The sequence below is a fragment of the Dama dama genome, chromosome 14 (assembly GCF_033118175.1).
Source record: "Dama dama isolate Ldn47 chromosome 14, ASM3311817v1, whole genome shotgun sequence".
NCBI lineage: Eukaryota > Metazoa > Chordata > Mammalia > Artiodactyla > Cervidae > Dama > Dama dama.
In genome coordinates this window covers 41,068,738-41,081,211 of record NC_083694.1, presented here as the reverse complement: position 1 = coordinate 41,081,211, position 12,474 = coordinate 41,068,738, and the positions used below count along the sequence as shown (strand labels likewise).

Here is a 12,474-nt window from a genome sequence, read left to right as displayed (position 1 = left end):
TGTAGATTGCTGCGAGAAGGCCATGCTGTTTTCGATATAAATTTTATGTCTGTTTAAATAGGAAGGGATTTTAGAGAATTAAATTGACATTTTATGAAAAATTTCCACCCTCTGCTGACCTCTAAATTGTATGTATCCATTTTGTTCCTGTTCCTTCAAATAAAAGTACTAGTAATTCATCTGAATGGTTGAATTATCTGAATACAGATAATTTTTGGATCCCAAATGGAGAATGATATTAGCAAAGATTCCTCACAAGAAAGGTGTTTACAGGCTGTGGAGCTGGCAGGGAGGTCAAAGGGATGGAGTGTGGAGTTCAGAAGAAGTGGGGCCTCACTGCCCCAGCCAATAGTGAGTTAGCCATAAACTAAAAGCTGTGCACCAGTTTTGCAACTTTTGACAAATTAACTTAGAGAAACCCTTGGTAAATAAAATGGACCTGAAGGGAAATTTTTCTTTTTTAATAATCTTCAATTTGCTGTTTCAAGGAGCTAATGTGGCTATAATTGGTTTTTCCCCTCCTTCCTGGCAGCATTCTTTTTTTTCTTTTTTTGTAATGCAAGTGTAGTTGATTTACAAAGTTGTATTAGTTTCAGGTATATAGCAGAGTGATTCAGTTCTTTATGGTCTGTTACAAGATACTGAATACGTTCCCCATGCTATACAGTAGGTCCTTGTTGATCTATGGACTATCTGTGTGGGTCTTCCCACATGGCACTAGTGGTTAAGAACCTGCTTGCCAATACAGGTAGATATAAGACACACAGGTTCAATCCCTGGGTCTGGAAGATCCCCTGGAGAAGGGCATGGCAACCCACTCCAGTATTCTTGCCCGGAGAATCCCATGGACAGAGGAGCCTGGCAGGGTCCATAGGGTCAAAAAGAGTCAGACACAACTGAAGCATGTCTAGGGTCATATTATATAATCAGTCTATTTAGAATGTCGAGGGGATGACATATCCCAAAGGACTCGCTGGGTGTCAGGTCAGTGATACATGATACTGCTTTTTTGGTTGGTGTAGAGTGACGAACAACATTAAGATGGAGAAGACTTAAAGATGGTTCCAATAGGCAGATCAGTCTTAAAACTTCAGTTTCCTAAAATGATCAGTCAAGGTATTGAAATGTCTAAGTTTGGATTCACGTAAGTGGAGATTTAGTTTCTTCTATTTTAAGTTAAATTTAAGGTACTCTTTTGGATTAGATCATCATTTCTTTAAAACAAATTATTTCTGGACTTGATGCTTTCAGTTGAGTTTTAGGATAGTTTCATATTTACCACCATAGGAATCACATTAACAGGAATACCAACAGCACCACCTAGAGTCTGGGAGGACTAGTAGTCGTCCTCAGTTGCTCAGTTGTGTCCTCCTCTTTGTGACCCTTTGGACTCTCCAGGCTCCTCTGTCCATGGACAGTTCAGTTCAGTTGCTCAGTCATGTCTGACTCTTTGTGACCCCATGAGAACTGCAGCATGCCAGGCCTCCCTTTGCATCACCAACTCCCAGAGTTTACCCAAACTCATGTCCATCAAGTCGGTGATGCCATCCAGCCATCTCATCCTCTGTCATCCCCTTCTCCTCCTGCCCTCAATCTTTCCCAGCATCAGGGTCTTTTCCAATGAGTCAGCTCTTCACATCAGGTGGCCAAAGTATTGAAGTTTCAGCTTCAACATCAATCCTTCCAATGAACACCCAGGACTGATCTCCTTTAGGATGGACTGGTTTCATCTCCTTGCAGTCCAAGGAACTCTCAAGAGTCTTCTCCAATACCACAGTTCAAAAGCATCAGTTCTTCAGCCCTCAGATTTCTTTATAATACAACTCTAACATCCATACATGACTACTGGAAAAACCATAGCCTTGACTAGACAGACCTTTGTTGGCAAAGTAATGTCTCTGCTTTTTAATATGCTGTCTAGGTTGGTCATAACTTTCCTTCCAAGGAGTAAGTGTCTTTTAATTTCACGATTGCAATCACCATCTGTAGTGATTTTGGAGCCCAAAAAAATAAAGTCAGCCACTGTTTCCCCATCTATTTGCCATGAAGTGATGGGACCAGATGCCATGATCTTAGTTTTCTGAATGTTGAGCCTTAAGCCAACTTTGTCACTCTCCTTTTTCACTTTCATCAAGAAGCTCTTTAGTTCTTCTTCACTTTCTGCCACAAGGGTGGTGTCATCTGCATATCTGAGGTTATTGATATTTCTCCCAGCAATCTTGATTCCAGCTTGTGCTTCATCCAGCCCAGCGTTTCTCATGATGTACTCTGCATATAAGTTAAATAAACAGGGTGACAATATATAGCCTTGACGTACCCCTTTTCCTATTTGGAGCCAGTCTGTTGTTCCATGTCCAGTTCTAACTGTTGCTTCCTGACCTGCATACAGATTTCTCAAGAGGCAGGTCAGGTGGTCTGGTATTCCCATCTCTTTCAGAATTTTCCACAGTTTATTGTGATTCACACAGTCAAAGGCTTTGGCATAGTCAAGAAGGCAGAAATAGATGTTTTCCTGAAACTCTCTTGCTTTTTTGATGATCCAGCAGATGTTGGCAATTTGATCTCTGGTTCCTCTGCCTTTTCTAAAACCAGCTTGAACATCTGGAAGTTCATGGTTCACATATTGCTGAAGCCTGGCTTGGAGAATTTCGAGCATTACTTTACTAGTATGTGAGATAAGTGTAATTGTGCGGTAGTTTGAGCATTCTTTGGCATTGCTTTTCTTTGGGATTGGAATGAAAACTGAACTTTCCCAGTCCTGTGGCCACTGCTGAGTTTTCCAAATTTGCTGACATATTGAGTGCAGCACTTTCACAGCATCATCTTTTAGGATTTGAAATAGCTCAACTGGGATTCCATCACCTCCACTAGCTTTGTACATAGTGATGCTTTCTAAGGCCCACTTGACTTCACATTCCAGGATGTCTGGCTGTAGGTGAGTGATCACACCACAGTGATTATCTGGGTCGTGAAGATCTTTTTTATGCAGTTCTTCTCTGTATGCTTGCCACCTCTTCTTAATATCTTCTGCTTCTGTTAGGTCCATACCATTTCTGTCCTTTGAGCCCATCTTTGCATGAAATGTTCCCTTGGTATCTCTAATTTTCTTGAAGAGATCTCTAGTCTTTTCCGTTCTATTGTTTTCCGCTGTTTCTTTGCATTGATCGCTGAGGAAGGCTTTCTTGTCTCTCCTTGCTATTCTTTGGAACTCTGCATTCAAATGGGTATATCTTTGCTTTTCTCCTTTGCTTTCACTTCTCTTCTTTTCACAATTGTTGTAAGGCCTCCTCAGACAGCCATTTTGCTTTTTAGCATTTCTTTTTCTTGGGGATGGTCTTGATCCCTGTCTCCTGTACAATATCAAGAACCTCCATCCATAGTTCATCAGGCACTCTTGTCTATCAGATCTAGTCCCTTAAATCTATTTCTCACTTCCACTGTATAATCATAAGGGATTTGATTTAGGTCATACCTGAATGGTCTAATAATTTTCCCTACTTTCTTCAATTTGAGTCTGAATTTGGCAATAAGGAGTTCATGACCTGAGCCACAGTCAGCTCCCAGTCTCGTTTTTGCTAACTGTATAGAGCGTCTCCATATCTGTGGCTGCAAAGAATATAATCAGTCTGATTTCAGTGTTGGCCATCTGGTGATGTCCATGTGTAGAGTCTTCTCTTGTGTTGTTGGAAGAGGGTGTTTGCCCTGTCCATGGACAGGGCTCTAGAAAATTGAGATTTACTTTAGTTCGACATTACCGATAGATGTTACATTTTAGGGGACTATAGCTTCCATCTGTTGTGTGGAAATGGAACTGCTTCTTACCATTTTTATTATTAAGCCATTGAAAGCCTGATATCAAGGTTTATCATATGGAAAACATGGCTTTAATAAGCATTGGATCTGTTCAATGATAACATTTTCTATTTGTTTTGTTTTCTTCCAGCTTTTGTCACAAATTCCCTAATGAACCCTATATGGATGGTTAAAACCCGGATGCAGCTAGAACGGAAGTAAGTTTTTACTTGTTCCTTCCTTAATGTAAGACTTGAATTCTTAGGGGTTTTTTTCCTTCCGCCAGTTCCAGCTGTAGAGTGAGACCTGTAGCATCCTTAACCATCCCCATCTTTGTTTTATCTGCGTATAAGCATATGTAGAAACTTCCCTTGTGTTGAGGTTTATACTGCCAAGCCTCAGAGGGGAGACAAAGACCAGCAGAAATAACACACAAAGGGATGTCAGGAGTTTGCTCAGGTGTGGCCCCTGATCCCCAGGGTAGTCCTGGGTCTCTGCTCCTGGGAGACCCTGCCCCCAGGTGGAGTGCTGTGAACTGTGCTCCAAATGGCCTCTCTTGTGGGAAGGTGCCAGAACAGCAGCACCCAAAGCTTCAGTGGGGGCATTTTAGTCTCCCAGGGCCCTCAAATATCCTGGATTCCTCCCCCAAAGTTATAGCCAGGGATTCTTAACATTTCTTATGCTCTGGGTTCCTTTGGCAGTCTCTAGTGAAGCCTACAGGCACTTTTTAGAATGATTTTTTTTCTCTCTCTTTTTTGCACTGGGCCTTCATTGCTGCAAGTGGGCTTTCTCTAGTTGCAGTGAGCAGGGGTGCTTGGACTTCTCGTTACAGTGGCTCCTGTTATTGTGGAGCACGGGCTCTAGGCACTCAGTAGTTGTGGCTTGAAGGCTTAGTTGCCCGTTAGTTGCATGTGGAATCTTCCTGGACTAGGGATGGAACCCATGTCCCCTGCATTGGCAGGCAGATTCTTAACTCCTGTACCACCAGAAAAGCCCTAGAATGATATTTTTAAAAGCAATGAAAACCAATTATTGAAATACAATTATCAGTGTTTTTAAAAGTTACAATATATTAATATACTTCTTTAGTATATTAAATAACAAGATCAAGGAACATCCCAGTAACTACTGTAATTTCAAGTCAGTGATGATGATAAACAATGTTTTCTGATAGGATTCTAAGTATCCTTTTGTTACTAGGTTGCCTAGAAATTTGTGTGGGGCACTGGAAACTTCCAGCTAGTCCAGTCTAACCTTAAGCTACCTATAGAGAAAGGAGGGGAGAGAGCAAGCAAGAGCTCCACCTAGAAATGGAGGTGGGCTCTGCCTTTGCTTGATTTTTCTCTCAAATGACCCGGGTAGCCTCTGAAGTGGGTCTTTGACATTCTCTGTCTGTTCTACCTGAAGGAACCTTTTAAAATGTACCAGGTCTAATAATTTAGAAGAGATATCTTGCTCAGAAGGCTTCATTGAATGTCAGTTACTGTCAGAGTCAAATCCTAACTCCTCAGCTTAACCTTCAAGGTCCTTGGCAGTTTTCAAAAAATGTCACATGGTCTCCTGCTTCGGTCTCCTTGAATCTGCCTTCCTCACCAGGAATAGAACCCTCAAGAACCTCTTGTCCTACGACCTCCTGACCAGTCCTCTCCTAGAACCTTTGGGTGATTACTTCCAAGTGTGCACACAGTGTCCTCACATTACTTCTGTTTAGCAGGGGATAAATGCACGGGTCAGCTGAAAGCCTTCTTTATGTGCGTTTGTTAAGATCTGCCTGGTAATGACCTGTGCTCAGGACATCTTAAAGCTCTGTTTGGGTGGGCTCTGTTGACAGAGTCCTCAGCAACGAGGATTTGTTGCACGTTTTCCTCTGCACCAGTGGCAGCAGAAACAGCAGAGAATAAGACACAAGCCCTGCCTTCCCAAAGCTCACAGCTTCACAGAGAATAAAGAGAATTATAGGCTGGTGGGAGAAGGGGCCAGCAGTGCTCCAGGACCCTGGGCGGTTCCCTGACGCAGTCTACATGGGACGTGCGGGGAGGCAGCCAGGGAGGGGCTCTTGTGGCAAGGATGTCTCCCTCTGCCCAGGAGCCCAGTGGGCACTGGCAGTGAGGGGGCCTCAGGCAGAGACTCGGGTGTGCAGCAGATTTGGAGACAGCAAAGCTTTGTTCATTCTGAGCAGCAGAAAGAAGGGGTGTGTCGTGCATGTGAATGTGCTGGGAAAGGAGAGAGGTACAGGGAGATAAGCCTGGAGAAGCCGCATCCTTAAAAGCCCTGGGGAGGAGCGGGAGCTTGGACTCAGCTGTATTTGGAGGCAGTGTAGAGCTATTAGAGCAGGAATTCCGGGGCCCTGTCCCCAGGGGATGTTTGGCAGCATCTGGGTATTTGTTTCTCACAGCCTAAGTGGTATCTAGTGGATAGAGACCAGGGAGACTGCTAGATACTCTACAGCACATAGGACCACCCACAGCAGAGAACTGTCCAGCCCCCAGAGTCCCAGTAGTGCCAAGACTGAGAGACCCCCTATGAGAGGATGGTAAACAGGGGAGTGGGATGCTTGCATTTGCATTACAAAGGTCATTCCAGGTAGGGGGCGGGAGTGGGGGAACCCTGTACACTGATCTGCTCCCCCACAGGAGGGTCTCCAACGTGCACCCAGTGTGAACACTATCCAGTCCTGGGATTCTGTGTGTTTGTAGGCAGTTTATGAAAACTTCCTGTCATGGGGTAGGAGCATCCAAGCTGAAGGCCTTTTAGTTATTGTATAGTTTCTTCTATGTTTATAACTTTACAAATGTGGGAATAATGGAGGGACTTCCCTGGTGGTCCAGCGGCTAAGACACCGAGATCCTGATGCAGGGGTTCTGGTTTCAATCTGTGGTCCAGAACTGAGATCCTGCATGCCACAACTAAAGATCCTGCATGCTGCAACTAAGACCCGGCACAGCCAGATAAGTAAACCCAAAAAAGAAAGAGTAAGAGTCAAAATAACAGCATTTAGAGACTACAGTGGTAACAAAGAGCACTTAAACTTACCACCCTATGAGATTCTTGACGGATTTTCCTTCAGTGTTTCCTTAAAGCATGTTTGTGTCATAATTGTACTTTACATGGAATTTCATCTTGCTCTCCACTTTAAGCACTTCCCCATGTCTTACTGCCTTCACGACTCTTTTAATCTAGTCTGTGTACCATCCGTCTGCATGTGTAGACACATGGATGGTTTTGATTCTATTACAGTCATATTTTCCTCTTTGGTAAACACCTTCCATCTAGCTCTTCCCAAAGGTAGATCGAAGACTCTGAGCACTTGTCTGCAAGTTGGAACAGATGTGCGTGCCATCCAGTGGGCCTGTGGCCCCACGTAGCTGATGGACCTGGCCTCACAGTGGACAGGATTCAGCCAACCCCAGACCAAGGAGGATTATGGCGCCTCCCCATGTACTTTGTCTTTATCATCCTTGTGACTCGGGGGCAGCAGGCGGGCTCCTCAGCATGTGTCGTAACTGCCTGTCATTGGTCTCCTTTGTGCAGAGTGCGAGGCTCCAAGCAGATGAACACGCTCCAGTGTGCCCGCTATGTTTACCAAACGGAAGGCATCCGTGGCTTCTACAGGGGATTAACTGCTTCGTATGCTGGGATTTCGGAAACCATCATCTGTTTTGCTATTTATGAAAGTTTAAAAAAGTATCTGAAAGAAGCTCCGTTAGCCTCTTCTACAAATGGGACTGAGAAAAATTCCACAAATTTTTTTGGACTTATGGCAGCTGCTGCTCTTTCTAAGGGATGCGCCTCCTGTGTCGCTTACCCCCACGGTAGGTCCTGCCTGGCCTTCCAGCGCGGTACAGTGGCCTTCGGTGTGTGTCAGTGCTTCCGGGCCTCTGGGGTTCAAATGGAGATGCAGGTTCTTGTAGGTGATGCAGGCAGCTGAGTCCCAGTACAGCCGGCTTCAGCTCGTGCGTGCAGGTCACGTGGGCGGTGGGAGCTCTGCCTTCCTTGGCTCCATCTGATTGTGGCCAACACTCGGCAGAATGTGAGCCCTGTGTTGTGGAACATCTGATGTTTTCAAAGAAACAAAAAAATCTGGATTTTATTTAAAATTCCTCAATTTAAAAAAAAGTGATATGGGAGCCAAGCTTTTTTTTTTTTTTTTTTTTTTGAATAAACAAAATTCTCTCAGTTTCCACCTTGAATGGAGTGCTGAGGAAAGCTACTTTGGGTAAGTTTATTTTGTAAGGAATTCATAATAGACCTCATGTTCTACTGAACTACTTAAAAAAGAAAAAAAAAACAGCTCAGTTTATTGTGCCATGAAAAGCAGGTTTTGTCTTCCAGCACCTGCTGCACTGTCGGCTGTGGCTTCGCACACGGCCAGCTTGTAACAGGTCACCGAGGCCCCGTCGTGTGGGGACCCCGAGCAGCCCCACGGGCTCTCGGGGAGGGGTCTGCCACTTCCCACGTCTTGTGCCCTGCAGTCCGCTTGACGGGCAGCACCAGGTGTCATGCCGCAGGGGCCAGGGTGAGGCCGGGCCAGGTGGGCAGGACTCTGAGAAAGGAGGAGGTGGTTTTTTAAGCTGGATGGAATGGAGAAGGATCCTAGTAGGAGAAGAAAGTTGGGGAGTACATGGGATGAAAGCCTCGTTGGAGATACCACTCACTATACTTAATATAAATTAGGCCTCCAGGGAAGTGACAGCGTTTACTTAAGAGTAGAAAATGGTAAACTGTCTTAAAATTGTCTCATTCAAATGAAACTTTTATTTTCCTAATCCTTTAGAAGTTATTTGGCACTCTTACCCCTTAGAAGTATACATAAGTCTTGGGACAATTGACTAATTCCTAGTGTTAGAAAATGTCCTGAAAAGAACTCTTCGTGGTCTGTGTGGCTGCCCCACCTAAACAGAGCTGAGATGGCCAAGAGCCATAGTTGCACATTAACGTGTATAACGCTGTGTGCTTTGCCTTCTCTCCATACACCATTCGGACGTACAGTTCGTCCATAGCCTGAAAGGCGTGTTTCTTTCCGCAGAAGTCATCAGGACGCGGCTCCGGGAGGAGGGTACCAAGTACAAGTCTTTCGTCCAGACTGCTCGGCTGGTCTTCCGGGAAGAAGGTTACCTGGCCTTTTATAGAGGACTCTTTGCCCAGCTCATCCGGCAGATACCAAACACTGCCATTGTGTTGTCTACCTACGAGTTAATTGTGTACCTGTTAGAAGACCATGCTCAGTAACAGGCCAGAAAGCTGTGCTCTAGAAGAGTAAACCTGAGAAACCCTAGAGAATTTTTTTTTCCGTTGACATGTAGAATGTTTGAGACCGAAACAGGAAAGCCATAGAATATCTGGCTCACATCACCTGTTGGACATTTCCTTTTGGATTCATGCTTTCTGGAAGGTTTAAATTCATTAACGTTAACAGTTAATTATAACTACTTTTGGTTGGTGTTTGTGTTTGTTTGTTTTTTTAACTTAAGAGAATACAGGATTAAGCAGCCAGTAAATTAAATCATGGTATTTAATTTAAGTATAAATTTGGTTTGTGTCCTCTTTTATGTATGTCCACCTTATGGCAAACTGTAGCTAATGACGTCAGTTAAGCATAAGCTTAGAAACGCAGAGATAAACTAAAATTAAAGTACAGTTGTTTTCTAATATGTTAGATCCTGCTCTGATGGAAAGATAAGAAGTGTCACAGCTTGGTGGCCCCGGACAGGCCAGGACAGACCTCCCAGCTGGTCTCCTTCCTTCATCTCTAGATCTCCTACAGATTGATCATCTGAGCTCTCCAGCTGCCAAGTTAAAAAAAAATAAACACAACTTCCGGACACTAAATATTTTAAACTATAAACCTTTTCCCGGGTAGCTTAGTGGTACAGAATCTACCTGCCAATGCAGGAGACACCGAAGACTCAGGTCTGATCCCTGTGTCAGGAAGATCCCCTGGAGGAGGAAATGGCAACCCACTCCAGTATTCTTGACTGGGAGAATCCCATGGACAGAGCAGCATGGAGGGCTTCAGTCCATAGGATCACACAGAGTCGGATACAACTGAGCAACTGAGCATACATAAACCTTTTCCAGAAGTTATCCTCTATCCCCAGTTTGAACCAAAGGCAAGAGTTTATATTATTTTGGCCACACCGCACAACATGTGGGATCTTGGTTCCCTGACCAGAGAACAAACCCATTCCCCTTGCACTGGAAACTCTTACCAATGGACCACCAGGGAAGTGCCAAAGGCAAGAGTTTTAAAAAATAGTTTACCAGCTTCCTTGCCCCTGGATGTATTTCCCCAGTTTCAGCCTAGTCAAGCCCAGGTACCTTGTGAGAGCGTCAGGTGCCTCCCGAGTTAGCTGTGAGTGTGGAACGTGACTAGCGAGCAGCAGACCTGCCCTCTGGGGTCTTCAGCCCTGTTTTGGGGGCTCCACCACTGGAGAAGAGGGGCAGGGTGCGGGATTGACTGCCTGGTCCTCCAATAGAGTCCCCTTTTATCCTGATAGGAGGCACTGGTAATGCTGAAATAGCCTAGTACAAGGTTAAAAGTCCTGGAAATGAGAAATTACCAGATTTTTAAACCACCCCCCAGCTCCACCCCCCATTTATAAAGGAACTTTAATAAACAACAAAAAGATAGTAAGATAGAAGGCAGGTAAGATCTATGTACAATCTTCCTGTTAGCCCTTTCACTATAGTCTGTATGTATTATATATTAAGGCTATTTTTCAACCTGAATATTTAGAAAGATAATTGATTCTAATCATGGATACCTTGTAGCTTCAAATTCAGTGGCAGATGTTCTGGTAGGGATGAGAGGACGATATTTTCAAATTGAAATACAGTTGAGTTAACTTTTGTTCACTTTTGGTCATAAAGGAGGTTGGTTGGTGTTTCTGAGCCCTCTAGTATAATTTGCTCTAGCTGTCAACACTAAATGGAAATCAAAATAAATGACTTTAGTCAAGCTCTGTAGTGCTTGACAGCAAAGAGAGATCTATTCCAGAAGCTCATTTTAACTGAGCAACATCTTCCTATTTTAATATTCATATGAAAATTTGAGGGGGCTTCCCTGGTGGCTCAGCGGTAAAGAATCCACCTGCAATGCAGAAACCGCAGGAGACGCAGGTTCAATCCCTGGGTCGGGAAGACCCCCTGGAGGAGGAAATGGCAGCCCACTCCAATATTCTTGCTGGAGAATCCCATAGACAGACAAGCCTGGCAGGCTACAGTCCTCAGGGTCGCAGAAGAGTTGGACATGACCGAAGCAGCTTGAATGAAACTTCGCATGCATGAAAGTCTGAATTTTTCCTCAAGAGTTTAATAGGTTAAAAGTTAGGTTTCAGACTTCCCTGGTGGTCCAGTGGTTAAGAATCCACCTGCCAATGCAGGAGATGTGGCTTTGATCCCTAATCTGGAAGGATTCCACATGCCTTAGGGCAACTAAACCCCTGTGCCACACCTACTGAGCCTGTGCTCAACAAGAGAAGCCCGAACACCTCAACCAGAGAGCACAGCCCACTCACCACAACTAGAGAAAGCCCATGCAGCAGCAAAGACCTAGCTAGCACAACCAAAAATAATTTTTTTTAGACAAAAGGTTGCTTAATATCCACTAGGTGGGTATGAGAATTTTTGGAGGTAATTCTCACACATTCTTGAAGTGGTAAATTTGACTTTGAGCTGACATCCTTTAGTTCTCTGCTTGTCTGCACCAGGACATTGAAATGAAAGAAATGTTGAGTACCAGGAGTACAAGGACGGAGAGAACAAGCAGGAAAAAGCAATGCTTTCTCTATAAAGGGGTTATTGGATTTTAAAGTGGGCAATATCACTGAGCTGCTAAGGGAGAAATCCCATGATTGGTTGCTTTCTTCTCCACAAGCTTAATCATGGAGATTTCACCATTTTTCAGTAGTCCTGTGTGTAAGGCTTACCCATCACTTACCTGTTTTTGTGCCAAGCAGGATGTGAGGTGCTACTTAATTTCTCATTTAATTCTGACAACCTTGTGAGACGTGTAGTTTCGTCGACATTTTACAGATGCGAGAGGCACTGATGCTTGCCTCACTTGCCGAAGTAAGTAGTAAACTGACCACTCGTGGTTTGTGCTGCTTGTTGAGTAGATGCAGGTCGGGTGGAAGGGGCCGCAGAGCCTGTGCGACAATCTGGCTCGGAGGCCAAGGTCCAGCAAATAGTTCCGTTCCATTCACTTAAGGATTACGATGTTCGAGATGAGCGTGTACTAGTCATGCCCAGTGCAGAACAGTCAGGTGCATTTTCTGTCCACATACATCACAGAGCCTTTCCTTTGAGGGGAATGTCATGCCAGCAGTCTTCCTTGGAAAGAGAATGGTGCTTAAATGCAACGTCTCACATTTTGAAGGGATGTTTCACTGATAATTCATTTATGGTGAAAGCAAAAATATGGAAAAGACTTCCAAGACAGTGGAGCATCCACCAGACTTATCACTGCCCTGCCTCTTTGGAATTCCTGGTAAAGGCTCAGATCTAGGATGTGCGACAGATTGATGAGCAACAGGAGTCAAAAAATCACCCAGTACAGTCCAGGACAGTAAGGACTCTAATGTTAACCTCAAAACATGAATAGTTGTGGCGACACTGAGATATTGCATAATTAAATAAAAATATTCCCCCCCCCCTTTTTTTTTAGTTCTAGAAGTAATTTAG

At 44.3% G+C, this 12,474-nt stretch overlaps 1 protein-coding gene across 1 annotated transcript in view; it reads left to right on the top strand.

Moving 5' to 3' along the window:
• SLC25A33 (solute carrier family 25 member 33) overlaps nt 1-9,234 on the top strand; it is a 32,029-nt gene extending 22,795 nt beyond the window's left edge. The window contains exons 5-7 of the mRNA XM_061160462.1: nt 3,944-4,010; nt 7,324-7,604; nt 8,819-9,234. Coding sequence (XP_061016445.1) covers nt 3,944-4,010; nt 7,324-7,604; nt 8,819-9,021 — 551 coding nt within the window. The 3' untranslated portion in view covers nt 9,022-9,234. The remainder of the gene's footprint in view (nt 1-3,943; nt 4,011-7,323; nt 7,605-8,818) is intronic.
• The last annotated feature ends 3,240 nt before the right edge of the window (nt 9,235-12,474 follow it).